Source organism: Loxodonta africana, chromosome 3 (assembly GCF_030014295.1).
Source record: "Loxodonta africana isolate mLoxAfr1 chromosome 3, mLoxAfr1.hap2, whole genome shotgun sequence".
NCBI lineage: Eukaryota > Metazoa > Chordata > Mammalia > Proboscidea > Elephantidae > Loxodonta > Loxodonta africana.
Window position 1 is genome coordinate 44,384,203 of NC_087344.1, and position 16,066 is coordinate 44,400,268.

General features: G+C 44.7%; 1 protein-coding gene across 4 annotated transcripts in view; it reads right to left on the reverse strand.

Moving 5' to 3' along the window:
• Positions 1–16,066, reverse strand: part of CLSTN1 (calsyntenin 1) — a 91,034-nt gene that overhangs the window by 3,662 nt on the left and 71,306 nt on the right. For 2 of the 4 annotated variants that reach the window (XM_064281243.1, XM_064281242.1), the window contains 7 exons: positions 10,727–10,889; positions 6,622–6,678; positions 5,272–5,429; positions 4,534–4,682; positions 4,075–4,301; positions 3,300–3,470; positions 2,633–2,778 (listed from right to left, as the gene is read on the reverse strand). In XM_064281243.1, the coding sequence (XP_064137313.1) occupies positions 2,633–2,778; positions 3,300–3,470; positions 4,075–4,301; positions 4,534–4,682; positions 5,272–5,429; positions 6,622–6,678; positions 10,727–10,889 (1,071 nt within the window). The remainder of the gene's footprint in view (positions 1–2,632; positions 2,779–3,299; positions 3,471–4,074; positions 4,302–4,533; positions 4,683–5,271; positions 5,430–6,621; positions 6,679–10,726; positions 10,890–16,066) is intronic. The other 2 variants (XM_064281245.1, XM_064281244.1) reach the window with 1 other exon arrangement.

Sequence of the window (16,066 nt, forward strand, 5' to 3'; positions counted from 1 at the left end):
ATCAGTCACCCTTGGGCTCAAACTAAATACTCATCAATTCTTCAGTGCTGTGAAGTTAGTCTTCTGCCACAGTTCAGGTCACTGTGGGGATGCTCTGTTGCTGGGACAACTGTGGGTAATTCCCCCAGACCAGCTGGGGATGCTTGGTTGCTGGGACAACTGTGGGTCATTCCTCCAGGCCAGCTAGGGGTGCTCTGCTGCTGGGGTAACTCTGGGTCATTCCCCCAGATCACAGAGGCCTTGAATGGCTAAGTACCTGCAATTACAGAACAAGATGAGCTGCCCTCTGGCCACTGTGGCCTGAGTCACCACGACCATCCTCAGCAGGCGTGTGCCTGCTGTTGCTGGTCCCCATGCCAGCAACCCTGCAACAGAGGTCAACTTTATTCACAACAGGGCCAGTGATCTGACACGCCCACAAAGTGCTTGGTTCCCTGGGCACTCTTTTTTAATTGCGCTTTAAGTGAAAGTTCACAATTCAAGTCAGTTTCTCATACAAAAACTTACACACACATTGTTATATGACCGTAGTTGCTCCTCCTACAATGTGACAGCACACTCCTCTCCACCTTGTATTTCCCATGTCCATTTAACCAGCTCCTGTCCTACTCTGCCTTCTCATCTCACTTCCGGACAAGAACTGCCCATTTAGTCTCATGTGTCTACCTGAGCTAAGAAAGAAGCACACTCCTCACCAGTATCATTTTATGTCTTATAGTCCAGTCTAAGGACTTAACTGTGCTCAAGAGGAAGCTTTACATAGATCAAGAGGCAGTTGTTTGGACAAAACAAGGGGATATGGAATGGTTTAAAGTCAGGAAAGGTGTGCATCAGGGTTGTATCCTTTCACCATACCTATTCAATCTGTATGCTAAGCAAATAATCCAAAAAGCTAGACTATATGAAGAAGAACAGGGCATCAGGATTGGAGGAAGACTCGTTAACAACCTTGCTTGCTGAAAGTGAAGAGGACTTGAAGCACGTACTAATGAAGATCAAAGACCACAGCCTTCAGTATGGATTGCACCTCAACATAAAGAAAACAAAAATCCTCACGACTGGACCAATGAGCAACACCATGATAAATGGAGAAAAGACTAAAGTTGCCAAGGATTTCATTTTTACTTGGATCCACAATCAAAAGCTATGGAAGCAACAGTCAAGAAATCAAAAGACAAATTGCATTGGGTAAATCTGCTGCAAAGGACCTCTTTAAAGTGTTGAAAAGCAAAGGTGTCACCTTGAAGACTAAGGTGCGCCTGACCCAAGCCATGGTATTTTCCTATGCATCATATGCATGTGAAAGCTGGACAATGAATAAGGAAGACCGAAGAAGAACTGACGCCTCTGAACCGTGGTGCTGGCAAAGAATACTGAATACACCATGGACTGCCAAAAGAACCAACAAATCTGTCTTGGAAGAAGTGCAACCAGAACGCTTCTTAGAAGCAAGGATGGCAATACGGCATCTTACATACTTTGGACATGTTGTCAGCAGGGATCAGTCCCTGGAGAAGGACGTCATGCTTGGCAAAGTACAGGGTCAGTGGAAAAGAGGAAGACCCTCAACGAGGTGGACTGACACAGTGGCTACAACAATAAGCTCAAGCATAACGACTGTGAAGATGGCACAGGACCGGGCGGTGTTTCAATCTGTTGTGCATAGGGTCGCTATGAGTCGGAACCGACTAAACGGCACCTAACAACAACTAACAGTCCAGTCTAGGCTTTGTCTGAAGAATTGGCTTCGGGAATTGTTTTAGTTTTGGGCTAACAGAGAGTCTGGGGCCATGTCCTCTGGGGTCCCTCCAGTCTCAGTCAGACCATTAAGTCTGGTCTTTTTACTAGAATTTGAGTTCTGCACCCCACTTTTCTCCTGCTCCATCAGGGACCCTCTGTTGTGTTCTCTGTCAGGGCAGTCACTGGTGGTAATCGGGCACCATCTAGTTCTTCCGGTCTCAGGATAATGTGGTCTCTGGTTTACGCAGCCCTTTCTATTTCTTGGGCTCATATTTTCCTTGCATCTTTGGTGTTCTTCATTCTCCTTTGCTCCAGGTGGGTTGGGACCAATTGATGCATCTTAGATGGCTGCTTGCTAGCTTTTAAGACCCCAGATGACACTCACCAAAGTGGGATGAAGAACGTTTTCTTAGTAAACTTTGTCATGCCAATTGACCGAGATGTCCCCCAAAACCATGGTCCCCACACCTCTGTCCCTCGAAGTGTTTGGCTGTATTTAGGAAACTTCTTAGCTTTTGGTTTAGTCCAGTTGTGCTGACTTCCCCTGTACTGTGTGTTGTCCTGGGCACTCTCTTTAACACAGCACCCTCATGTCTCCTTCACGTGCGAACTCTCAAGACATAACCCTGTTGCTACCCAACTGGCACTGAACTGCCACCTGCCCTTCCCCATCTCTCTCCAAAGGCTTCCTGGGGCAGCTGAGAGGGGCGCACCAAGCAGAACCCCAGCCTACCCTGCATAACCTGTTGCCCAACCTGCAGCACCCCAAGGCTGAATGAGGAACCCGCTCCTGGGACAAGTTTAAATAGCAGGGATACTATGAAGGCTCTAAAGAGTGGTGTCTGCAAGCATTAGGGCCGAGAGCCGGATGCTCAGTCAGCCCTGCACTCACCTCCACTTTGAATTCATTGCTGATGTAGCGGCCGTTCAGCTCCGAGCAGACGAGCTTGAACTTGCGGTCAAGCAAGGACCTGGTATGCCAGTTGCGGTAGCGCAGCAGGTGCAGCGCCTCTTCGTAGCTGGCCATGGTGTCCACGCCTATGGGGGGAAGACAAGAGGCTGCCCGTGACTCCTCAGGCAGGAATGCAGGTGTGGACATGGCCATGGACAAAAGCAGGCAGAGTCAGGCACCTGGGCCAGCCGAGCCAGAGGCCACATATTTTGACTTTCCAATAACGGGCAAGAATGCAAAGTGTGCTGGGCATTTTTCCCTCTGGAAGGGGATGCACCTTGATGCACCTGAATCCCATCCTTTTGTAAGGTCATGCCCCCGACTCCCACTTCCCACTACAGAAGGACGGGTGTTGATGCCTAGCCAACACTCATCCCCTCTCCTCTGGGACACACTCAAGACTCTTAAATGGAAGGAAGTAACTGGCTGAGCATTTCAGCGCTCACTTTCCTGGTCTCGCCTGCTCTGGGCCTTCAGTCCTGCAGGGCCCCCCTCACCTGTGAGCAGCGCACCCCTCACCTGTGAACAGCAGCCCTTCTCACCTGTGAGCAGAGCCCTCCTCACCTGGGAAAAGGGCCCCCCTCACCTATAAGTAGCGCTTCCTCACCTGTGAAAACCACACCCAGGTCGGATCTGCTCATCTCAATGCCCTTCTGCTGCAGGCGTGTCATGTCCACTTCCAGGCTCTCCTGCTCTTGGTTCAGTTCCTCCCCCTCCACGGTGACCTCACAGGTATCCAGGTCATGCACAATCTCCTCAGACACCAGGGACTCTTGAACTGCAAAAATGGCCAGAGACAGCAGACTATGCAGCCCAGCATGGCTGATCACACTTGATCACACAGTCCATTAAGTTTGGCTGGTCACACTGGTCACACTCAGCTGGTCAATCTGGTCACACTGCCCAGAATGGCTGGTCACAGTGACTCATCCTCAGATTCACAAAACTCTACTAAAAACTAGTGAGGGAGGTAGGGTAGAGCCACTTCTGAGAATTGGGGGTACCTTATGTGTTTAGGAGGATGGGCCACCAGCATGGTGGGAACCTGTGCCTGATGTGGCCAGGCGAGCCCAGTGTATACACCAAGGGGCAGGAGGCATGGATGTCTCCACATCTCCCTGCAACGGTCTCACTTCCTCAGCTTTCTCAAGCTATATCTCAGATCCTGACATCCAGCCAGAAAAAGAGGGACACACCCACAATGAGCTCTAGCCCACAGGTCAGAAGTAGGCTCAAGGATAGCAGGACAAACTTAAAAGCCCCCCCCAAATCCCACTGAGAAGAGAAGCCCAGGAAGTAAGTGGCAGCAATGGGGTTTCCATTACCCAGTCTCCAGCCAAGGGGAGGGAGCGGGAGCCAGTCCCACCTGAAAGGGCTGTTACCTGTGGGGTCCTCATCACCATCCCGTTCGGGCTCCACTTCTCTTGTGATGGTACTAATGATTCGAAGCTCAGGGAAGAGGAACACTCCCTCCAAGCTTTCAAATTCAGATGCCGCCCGAGCAAAATGGTGGACACCACTCAGGCTGATCTTGGGCTCCTCTGGCTGCAAAACCATCACGTAGCCATCCACTGGGGGGATGGAGATGCAGGGAGCCTCATTGAAACACCTGCCGACAAGAAACACAGGTAAAAGGAAACGGAAGGGTCAGGGCTTCGAAGACCACACTGGGGGAGCAAAGAGAGTGGGCATCTCAGGACACAGAACCGCGGGTCACAGGCAGCATTCAAGTCTCTCACTCAAACTTTGTGGTGATAAGGGATGGTCCACCGTTTCTTACACGCCTTCTTCTCAGGTGTCACTGTACTAAGACAGGTTTATTGTTAGAAATTTGGACATACTTGGCCGTGCTGGTGATTTTGAGTCTCCGGATTCCAGGAGTGGGGAACTGGCGTGAGTTCAGGTAGGAAATGTGCTGCATGGCCTTATCCAACTCCCCAATATCCTCTCCCTCCAAGGTCAGCATGGACTGACTGGGGTTTGCTTGGATCTGAAATCATGCCAAATGGAGAGAGGAGAGGAGTAAGGTTCCCTTTTCAGGAAGCTAATAGTTATGGCTCATAGGATTAGCTTAGGATCAATTTGAATTGGTAAAATGAAAAAGAAAAGCTAGTAAAATTCCAGTGAATGAAACCCTCTTTTATATGATGGTCATATCTAAAGTTTAGAAGAAATACAACCAGAATGCTCCTTTGAAGTAAGATGGTGAAACTTCAGCTTGCTTACTCTGGACAAGTCATCGGGAAAGACCAATTGCTAGAAAAAGACATCATGGCTGGTAAAGGGTCGGCAAAAACAAGGGAAACCCTCAATGAGATGGACTGACACAATACCCACAACAATGGACTCAAATACACCAATGATCGTGAAGATGGCACAGGACTGGGCAATGTTTCATTCTGTTATACACGGGTCGCTACGAGTTGTTGCCGACTCAACTGCAGCTAACAACAACCTCTAAAGTGCAAACCTAACAACCACAGGCTACTTCCTTGTCCTGACAACCTCCATAATTGCGGTTTATGAAGTTCATTAATGCTGGGTAGGTAAACGCTAATCGACTCTCTGGCTGGTACTACCTTCACGCCTTTGCCGCTGTCTTCGGGGACTTGCAGGTCCAGCCCCTCTTTGCAGGTATACAGACAATCAATCACCTTCTTATCCGCAAGTTTCCCAGAACGGATTGTTAGGCCAGCCAGATTACCTCGGAAAAACTGGGTCATGTGCAGGTCGCCACCTTTGGGACAGGGGGAAAAAGCAAGAAGTTACAGGGACAGCCAGAGCCTCCTGCTTCACTTCTCAGTGCAGTGTTACCAGTGGTGGCAGCTGGATGTATGGACATGCGGGTTAGTTCATACCAAACCCTGTTAGCCTTGTGATCTACATGGACGCGCAATGAAGAAATTAAACTGTTGATGATCATGCATATGGCCTGGAGAAAGGAGGAACTGGGGTCCCTCACCTACGCCTGGAGCCCAAGAGGTCCCATGAGTGTCCCCTCGTGTCCAGCCACCCCCAGCAAGGATAGGCTGCATCAGCCCCATCACCTGGTTCGGAAGGGGCACTTCCTACCACTAACAGCCTTGGCAACCACTCCCTTCCTTCTCAGCCAGCTGCCATCCCACTATGGCTGCTCTTTCTAGCTAAGCAGACTTGGGGGATGTGCACAAATCTGGAGATGATTCTAAGCAACCATGATGGAAACATCAAAGTGCTACTTAAATTGTCTCCTGCTCTTCAGAGCCTGGGTTCCCTGGCGTCAAGGCCTTGCAGACCATCTCTGAGTTGGCTGAATCACATTCTTCCTGTCTCCTAAATGGGGAGTGAAGATGTTCAACAAAAACCCAAACCCAGAAAACTGGCCTTGACAGACTATGTCGGAGAGTCTAAAACAGGTGAAACTAAACCTTGTTCTTAAGCTGACGGAAGACGACAGACGACTTCTGAGTAGCTGGTCTCATGTCCTGATGAGGACCTTAGACCTTGTATGTCTTCATTAGGGGTCGACGTTTCTAAGAAACGTACATTTAAAATTAGCAGCAATCAAGACAGACTATCTAGAAACAAGCCTTTCCTGTCTTGTGGTTCAGCCCCATGAGAACCATGACGTGGCTGCCCAACCTGCCCTGTGAGATGCCAGCAAGGAGCCTCATGCAATCGGACCAGGGTAAAATTTGATGAGAGAAAAAAAAAATCCCATTAGTGCAGTGCATTAGTGAGCCACGTGCCCTCATGGTAGCTGGGATCCGAGTGGGCGGAGGGGATCCCTCGGGGCAATGGGAAGCACAATGCAGAGATACACAAGGCAGCAGCTCAAACGGTGTCTGCGGTCATAATGCAACCTGGGCGTTTCATGCGCAATGTGGAATGAATCAATGTCTCTTTAAAGGAAACGTAAGAGTGAACAGTAGGGAAGGGAGTCCAGCAACCTGCAGAGGTCACAGCCACAGGCTCAGTCTCATTGTCATTCTCATGTCCTGAATACTCTGTAGAAAAGCAAGACAGAGACAATAGAAAAGCACCAAGAGGTTAGGGTCTTCAGTGGACCAGGAAAACTGGTTTAGAAGCTACCAAACACAAAACAGAGAAGTACGCCCCCCTTGTCCCTCTGTGGGACAGACTCCACCAAGACACAAGCTTGTCCTTGACCACCTTTTCCCAGAAGTGTATTTACCTCCCCACATGCCTTGGTGTTTTATTCTATCATCCCACATCCTCCTTGCCAAAACACAGGTGCAGAGGCAGCAGAAAGCAGTTTCTTCTCCCACCGTCTGCACAACCCTTAGGAGGCCTGGTGTCGCAATGGTCAAGTGCTCTGCTATTGTACTGGAAGAATGTACCCTAGGGGAAGTAGGCCCTCCCTGCCCTGGCACCTTCCGTCGTAAGGTATATGATAACTATATGGCTGCATGCTGGCAAGACCTAATCTTAGATCCCAGAAGGGGAGGGATGTTCTTCCTTTGATGCCATCAAGGCTGGGGACAACTGCCACAGGGCCATCAGGCACCTTAAGCCCAGACTGCATCACGGGGTACCTTCTCTTCCTCCCCTTCCCCTTTTCCTATGCACCCCTGCATGTAGACCCCTCTGGTATATAAGGCCCAGGTCCCTTTATCCCTTTGTCTTTCACCTACAACGCACCAAGGCGCTATGTGTTGGCGGGGTTTCTCTGTCAGCTCACCTTAGGGTGAAGGCCAGGGAGACCGGGCTGAGATGGAATTTTACCCTTTCCCCTCTGTCCTAATTACCACAAAAGTAATAAAGCTTATGAAAACGTCACTGGGTAAATGTCGATTACTTGCTGAGAGCTATAGCCCTGTACAAACTTACTTTCATTTTTCACTCTTGACTCACTGCAATATGTAAGATTCAAAATCAGACAAATTAAAGCTGATTTAGTGAATTCACTGATCTCACAACCTGTGCTGTTGAGCAGGCTATCCCAAGAAGGCTGACCACTGCCGCCATGTACCCACTGTAGCCAACACCAAACCCTGGACCCACAGTAGGGAGGACAGTTTGCACAGACAGTGTGGGGTAGCTCTTGTTGGTGCCCAAAAAAGGCTGGTACATGGTAAACATGCAAAAGAACGTATTGTTTAAAGTGCAACACAAGTTCACATCTGTCTACATGTCAACCTCTAAGTGACAGAGAAAAGCGGAGACATTTTTAACCACTTTCTCTGAAGAGGGAGGGAGACTCAGAGGTCAAGGAACTCGACTGAGGGGACTCTAACCAGCTGTAGCTCCCCGCCAGTGTTCCAAGTTCAATGCCATATTGGAGAGGCACATTCCCAATGGCTGAGGATGGAGCCTCCATCTTCTGGATCACGATTTAGAAGTCCTTCTCCTCTCACAGCCCCAAGGCTCAGACTGCCCGAACCTGCTGTTGTACCTGCTGGGCTGCAGCTGTGAGGGGACACACCTTAGGTGAGGGCAGGGGGTGGCACAGGTGTGTCTAGAGCACACAGCTCACTGGCCACTTGCACACCTAGCATAATTCTTTGCTAACACGCTGCGAGAAATAATGTTTCACTCCCGCAGAAATGAAGGTGCCACCTTTAGCCCAGGCACTCTGTGATGAATTAGCAACAAAAGTGGTTTCCACTGAGAGGAAGAAAGCTCTCCTCCCTGTTAACCACGCTTTAAAGAATTTTGTTTGGTTGGTTTGGGAATTTAGGTGGATTTTTCTGGATGAGATATCAAGAGGGCTAAGGTAGAAAAAGTTGAGAAGATGAAAAGGCTTTGCTATTTGATGGCAGAGATTGTAACAAACACAGAATTCAAAGAAGGTAGGGTGGTTTATTTTAACCAAAGCAACGAAGCTCCCAGAATGTAAAAATAACCTTTAGGCTTACATAATTATTTTTTTTAATTATCCAGAGATTATTGTTTAATTTGGGAAGCAAATTTGAATTGAAAATTTAAGAACATCAACTAAGAAACTCCTAGGTCCCTAAGAGTTTATCCCTCATTCTCTGGTCTCATCATCCATTTTCTCATGGTCAATTGCCACCAGATTTAAGCCTGAGAGTCTGCTGAAGAAGTTCACCCTAGAATACTATCTTACTCCTTTTCATTTGAAAGAGGCCTCAGGAAAATTCTGAAATTTAAATTCTCTTAAAATAAGCAAATATGTCTTAGAAATTAGGCTCTTTCATCAATTTCTAACCTAACTCAAGGTAGATTGCTTTCATAAGGGGAAAAAAATACTCAGAAAGTCTCTTAGCAAGCCCATGTCATGACTCGTGATACAAAACAGAGTCCATATGGTCAGGCAAGGGGCTAGTGTGTGTCCAGGACCTCATGGAGAGGCTGAGGGGTCCATGGATTTGGATGGGGAAAATCACACTTTTAATTTTCACTAACTTGTGAAATTTAGCATTTCCTTTGGTTGTAAACGTAGGCAACAAACCACAGTAGAATCAGCAGTAACTGTGACTTTGACACCAATAGAAATCACATGTTTTCACATCATGTTACGACTGTCACAAAACATCGTTTATGTTCCTCATTACTTTCAAATTTTGGTAGTTATCAGGCCTGCTACTAAATCTGGCTCTTTGTTAATAAATCTGCACATAACAGGTAGTCCCCGACTTATGACGTATTTGATTTACGATGAACCGAACTTAAGCCCATCTTTCATTTACTTAATTTTTTTTGGTACAACTTATCATCAGTAATAGGTACTACATACAACGATGTAGAACATAATTTGCTGGTCTTATTAATTCTCAGGTGTTTACTCACAGATGTTCAAAGATTGGATTTATAAAGATGCTGATAATAAAAGGCAGTAATAATGGAAACTTAAAAAATAGGTATTCAACTTACATCAGAATCGACTAACGACCGAGTTGTCAGAATGGAACCCTGTTTTCAGTCGGGGACTACTTGTATATTGCAACTTCACACGTTTATTCTTCTAGTATTTTGATAACTATATTGCCTTTGACATCCTACGTGTTTTACTGTATAGATTAAAAAGAAATTATTCTGAGAAGGTGTCCATCGGCTCCCTCAGATGCCCAAGGGGTCATCCACAGTACAAAGAGGGTTAAAAGTGCCTGGACTGGTGGTTTAGAGCTGGGCCCCTGGATGCACAGGCCTCACAGTTTCAAATCCTAACTCTGTAACTCATCAGCCATGTGATATGTTACTTTACTTTGCTGAGCCCCAATTTCTTCAGTTGTAAACTGGAATTAGAATGGTTTCTAGCTGTTGTGACTGTGTGCCATCAAGTTGATCCCGTCTCATAGCAACCCTATCTCAGAGAGTTACTGAAAGGATTAAATAAGATAATGTATGTAAAGTAATCAGCATATAGCCAGCTTTACATTTTGCCACTTAATAAGCACAAAATAAATACTGCTGCAGTGCTGGTAGCTGACATCAGATCCCCATTTGTATTTTTCTGAAATCCATCCCTCTTATAAACTCTACATCTCACACGTGGGAAAGGTAATGGGTTCTCCCAATTTGCACTCATTTTTCCAAAGGGCTTGGTAACATTGTCTTTGCAGTGGAGATTTCCATGAAATCCTCTCCAAACTTATGAGCACTTGCAGAAGGCCAATAGCTCCTTCACGGTCGTTCCACCAGGCTAACAAACTCAAAGCACTCTGGAAAAGTCCTCCAGGTCTGAAGCACAGTTATGTTTCTGTGTCCCTTAGAGACAGTCTTTTGATTGTTGCCTCTTTGCCCTTGTAGACTTTTCAATAAATACATAAATTTATAAAATAGTTCCCCAATTGCATATACCCCTCTATGCAATGCTCGTTCTCAGGTTCCTGGGACAGATGTGGGTATATTTCAATCCTATGACACACCTTCTGAACATCAATAGAACTACACTAGAGCATAGTGTCAACGGTGTTCCCGAAAAGGCTATACACGGGACAAGGAATGAAGAGACAAAGTGAAGGAGGGAGAAGGATGTGAGGCCCTAGGGATAGTCTGTTTCCACCAGTAGAGTAAAAAGACATGATTTAATTCCTGACAAGCAGGGAAAGAAGTTGTCAATGATGTTACCTTGCCAACAAGCTCCAACCACGAGCTGAGTCTCTATCTTGGATGGATGAAGTGGGTAATCCTCCATCACAGAGAAGGGCTCATGAGAAACACCATCCAAGTAGAGAGTCACACTTGGGAATTCCACATTGAGGACATAGTGGTGCCATTCCTCATCGCAGACCTATGAGAGACAAAGGGATGGGTCAGGAGTGTGAAAGGTCAAATGTCCCTCTCGTCCAGAGACAGAACAAATGAAACCCGTACAGCTGCACATGGAAAACAAGTCACCTGTAATGGACATCCATCTTCCTGAAAGGATTGAGATTCAAAAAATTTAACAACAAAATACTGTGCAAACACATCTCACCAAAAAGGGCCAAGGCAACACACAACCATCTCCAGGACATTTCAAACTGGGTCACGCTGCTCATTCATCATATTATGGGGGTCCAAGAAAGGAAGCTGCCCAATTCTCGTCTGCCAAGAATGTGACACAAAAAATTCTTATATTGACAGGCAAGGGACCCATCCACTAATAGGCTAGCTTGGCCTGCCAACTGGCCATTCCTCTTCTGGATCAAAATTAAAACTACCTTCGATCTCAGAATAAGGCACACTGCCATGCATGCTATCTTTTTTCAAAGTTGAAGATCTAAGTATGAACATACAGCTCCAATGGTATGCCAAAGTGTAAGTGGAATTCCTTTCCTATCACAAAAGAGCATCTTGCTAATACTTCTGTGCTGTTAAAAGATGGGGCTAGTTTGCAGTCTCTAAGGCCCCTTTCAGCTCTGACATCTGATTTCTGGCATTTAGAGCAAGACGTAGACACTCAAGAACAGAGAGGCAGAAAAAGAAATAGCATGTGGTGCAATTCCTTTACATATATATATATACATTTTTTTTTTTAATTCTGTTTTAGGTGAAGTTTGACAAAGCATCATTAGTCTCCCATTCAAAAGCTTATACACAAATTGTTCTGTGACACTGATTGCAATCACCACAATGTCTCAGCACTCTCCCCATCACCACCCTGGGTTCCCCATTTCCATTTGTCTGGTTTTCCTGCCCCTGCCTGCCTTCTTATCTTTCCTTTTGGGCAGATGTTGACCTTTGGGTCTTATACAGATGATTGTTCTAAGAGTTCACTTTTCTCATGGGTGTTACTGTTTATTTTATAGGCCTATTATTTGGATAAAAGGTGATCTCCAGGAATGGTTTCAATTCCAAGTTAGAAGGGCGTCCAAGGGCCATAGTCTCGGGGGACTTTAAATACATGTCTATAACAATATATTGTTTAAAATGTACTTCTTGGCCTGTTTATATTTAAATGCCCAAAAAAAAAAACTGAACCAATGAGCAATAGAGAGCTTGAACAGACCACATACATCAAAATAAATGAAGAAATTATGAAATGAATACCCACAAAAGGAAAGCAGCTGGTCCTGATCACTTTATTAGAGAAAAAACTGAAACCTCTAAGGAGCAAATAATCCCCATACTAATAAAGTATTTCTAAATAAAGAAACTGCACACGAATTCACTTTTAAGATAGATAAAACCTCAAATTTAGCTTAAGTTTCTATTTAAAACAAGCTCTGTAAGATTAGGTCTTTCAGAAAGCAATTTATATTACACACCCAGTTTTTAAAGAGTTGCAGGTTTCTACAGGATTAGCAGAGTGACGTATTTAAACACCATTAGTATTTGGTCAAAATTCACAAGCATATTTTGAAAAGACAGGAGTAGAATCAGTAGAGCTTTCTAATTTCTCTGAAATCAGGCAGGTGATTAGGATAGCAAAACCAAAACCCACAGGCATCTACACCAAGACGTGGCAGCAAAGTAACCCCAGGAACTCTGAAATGAGAGTGACTGGGGACAAACCAGGAGAGCTACAAACTCATGTGTTAGCATCTGTCTGGGAGAAGGTGGAGAAAAGCGAGAAGGGTTCTAGTGGATCTGAAAAGAGGAGAACCCCCAGAAGAGCCAAAAGGTACCCACTGGAAAATGCCAGACCAATTTGAGGCAGCAGCTGAATCTGGAAGGAATTTGCACACTCCGATTTATAGGGGAGTACTGAGGAACCAAAGGAGCCCTGGTGGTGTAGTGATTAAGTGCTAACGAAAAGTCAGCAGTTTGAACCTACCAGCCACTCCACGAAAGAAACATGGAGCATTCTGCTTCTGTAAATATTATCGACTTGGAAACTCTATGGGGCAGTTCTACTCTGTCCTACAGGGTTGCTGTAAGTCAGAATAGACTCAATGGCAGTGAGTTTGGTGTTTTTTTTTTTTTTTTTTTTTCTTTAATTAAGGAGCCCTGGTGGCACAATAGTTAAGCACTTGGCTATTAACTGGCAGGCTGGCGGTTTGAACCCACCCAGCTCCTCTATGGGAGAAAGACCTGGTGATTTGCCTTCATAAAGATTATCACCAGGAAACCCCATGGGGCAGAATCGGAATTGATTTGACAGTGCCCAACAACAACACTAAAAGTTTGTGATAAAGTTTGAAGGGACTGAAGCAGTCTGGATCCTCTGAACCCTCAAAGCTTTCTAGCCAAAGCTCCCTTCCAGGACAAAGGCCCACAGAGGAGAAAATGCTAACAGAATCAAACAAAGCCGGACATGGGGATTAGAGACAAAGAAAAGGTCCAGAGAAAAGGGCAGACCAGGCCCAGGAGCTGTCGGAGGATGTCAAGCCATATTTTTTTACACCTCATGAAAACAACAGAAGGGGGAGCTCAAGAGCCAGAAAGCAAGAGAAGATATCCTGACCCAACTCTCTCTTTTGACAGTATAAGGAAAACGAATTTCATGAAAAAATAAGGGGGAGAGAAAGGATCATAATTAAATCCCACAGAAACTTTTTATAAGGAAAATGAGGTCCCTGAAGATAATGGGGAAAAAAACTCATTGCCATCGGGTCGATTCCTACTCATAGCAACCTTATAGGACAGAGCAGAACTGCCCCATAGAATTTCCAAGGAGCAGCTGTGGATTTGAACTCCTGACCTTTTGGTTAGCAGCCTGAGCTCTTAACCACGGCAGAAAACAACGGGAGCGTGCCTGAAAGTTATGCTTGTGAAAGAACTGAAAACTATAACCTAGTATTTCAAAATATGCTAGAAGACATTAAGAAAATGACACAAAGCATAAAAGAACACAGCTCATAAAACTTTCATTCAAACCACACACACACACAAAAAGGTACACAGCTCACAGTTATAGCAACTCAGAAATGAGGTGACAGAACACAGGAAAAGAATTAAATAGAAAACAACCGGTACAGAAAATAGATAAAGAACATCCAATATAAGATGAAAGGAGTCCCCAAAGAAGAAAACCAAACCAATGGAATACTGAAAACTTTAACAATAAAAGCTTTCCTGAAATAAAATGTTTGAAACTATGTACTGAAAGAACGTAAAGCACGTCTGGGAAAAGAGACTCAGAAAAACCAAGACAGTAATAAAATTAACTGACTCTAAATTTTTTTTTTTAAAGAAGAAGAAAAAAAATCCTTTGCACATCCAAACAAATGGACCAATTTTCTTAAAAGGGAAAGAAACTCAGGCTATTGTCAGACTTCAATAGCAACATTTTATGCCAGAAAACAATGCAGAAATTATTCTCCTTTCTTGTAAATCTTAAATATGAACCAGAGATTTTATACCCATCCAAACTGCCTTCAGTACAAAGGCTTACTATTAAAAGCATGCAGAAACTCAAGGATGACTGTTCCCCCGGGCCCTTCCTGAGAACACAAATCATACAACTAAAATGACCAGTGACACTGCCACAAGAACTGGTGGCACTGGACATCAAGGCTGCTTTAAGTCACTGAAGAGGAACAACCAGACATATGTGACTCCTGATGGAAGAATAAAAGCATCATCCTTGACGCAGTCTTACCAAAACCAACCAATCTAGGTCTGATCGAGGCTTTAGATCCCACTACCGTTTCACAGGATGTAAAGAGGACAATGGATCATGTCAAATGGCCCCACAGGGATACAACCAGACTATGGGAACCTCTATGGGACAAAAAGCCTGACTTCATCACCAAGTAAACTGCAAGGAGCAAAGAAGAGAGAGAGAGGAAAGCTATGGATTAAAAAAAAAAAACAAACTCAAAAGGCTTGTCATCAAGCAGCAGCAATGGTGGCATTTATTTGGATCCTGATTCAAACAAATCATAAAAACAAAAGCATTTATGAGCTAATTTAAAACCTGAACATTGACTGGATATTTGATGATACTAAGGAATTACTGTTAATTTTTCTAAGATGTGAAAAGATGTGATATTTTTTAAAGATGTGATCATGCTTATCTTTTAGAGATATATAATACGTACAAATAAAATGTTATATAATATCTGGGATTTGCTTGAAAATTATTAATGGGCGGAAGGTGGGTAGAAGTAAAGATGAAATGAGACTGACAGGAATTGTTAATTGTTAAACCTAGGTGAAGGGTCACTATAGGGTCGCTATGAGTCGCAATCGACTCAATGGCACTGGATTTGGTTTTTTTTTTGTTTAGGTGAAGGGTATGCGGAATTACTCTTTATACTAATCTCTACTTTTGTATATATCTAGAATTTTCCATAATTTTTTTTTAAATGTAATCAGAAGAGCTGTGAGAAACTAAATATAGATTATGGTTATTACAATAGAACTACGAGCCCTGGTGGCAGAGTGGTTAAGGGCTTGGCTGCTAACCAAAAGGTCAGCAGTTTGAATCCACCAGCAACTCCTTGGAAACCCTATGGAGCAGTTCTACTCTGTCCTAATAGGGTCACTGTGAGTCAAAACTGACTCAACGGCAATGGGTTTTACAATAGAACTGTCCCTAAAATGTCCACCTATGCTGCAAAAAATTTTTATCTGACCTATACTTTTCTTTGGTTTCTTGAAAGGAAAAAAAAAAGTCACAAAACTGTCTGAGAAAGAAATTACTCATGTAAATAAAAAATTGCATTAGTAAGAGATGAAAGCTACCAACTGGACGCTCACTTTATCTTTCCACCATGACAGTTTTTTCCTTTCTCATTTATGCTGCTACAGTTTCACCTATCTTGTTAACTATTTCAGACATGTTACATGGTAGCAACCACAGGCATATATAGCAGGATGTCGGCACCTGGCCACTGACGCCACGTTGTTAGGTGCTGTCCAGTTAGTTCCAACTCATAGCGACCCTATGTATAACAGAACGAAATACTACCCAGTCCTGCACTATCCTCACAATTGTTATTATGCTTGAGCCCACTGTGGCAGCCACTGTGTCAATCCATCTCGTTGAAGGGCTCCCTCTTTCTCGCTGATAACATGTCCAAAGTATGTGAGATGAAG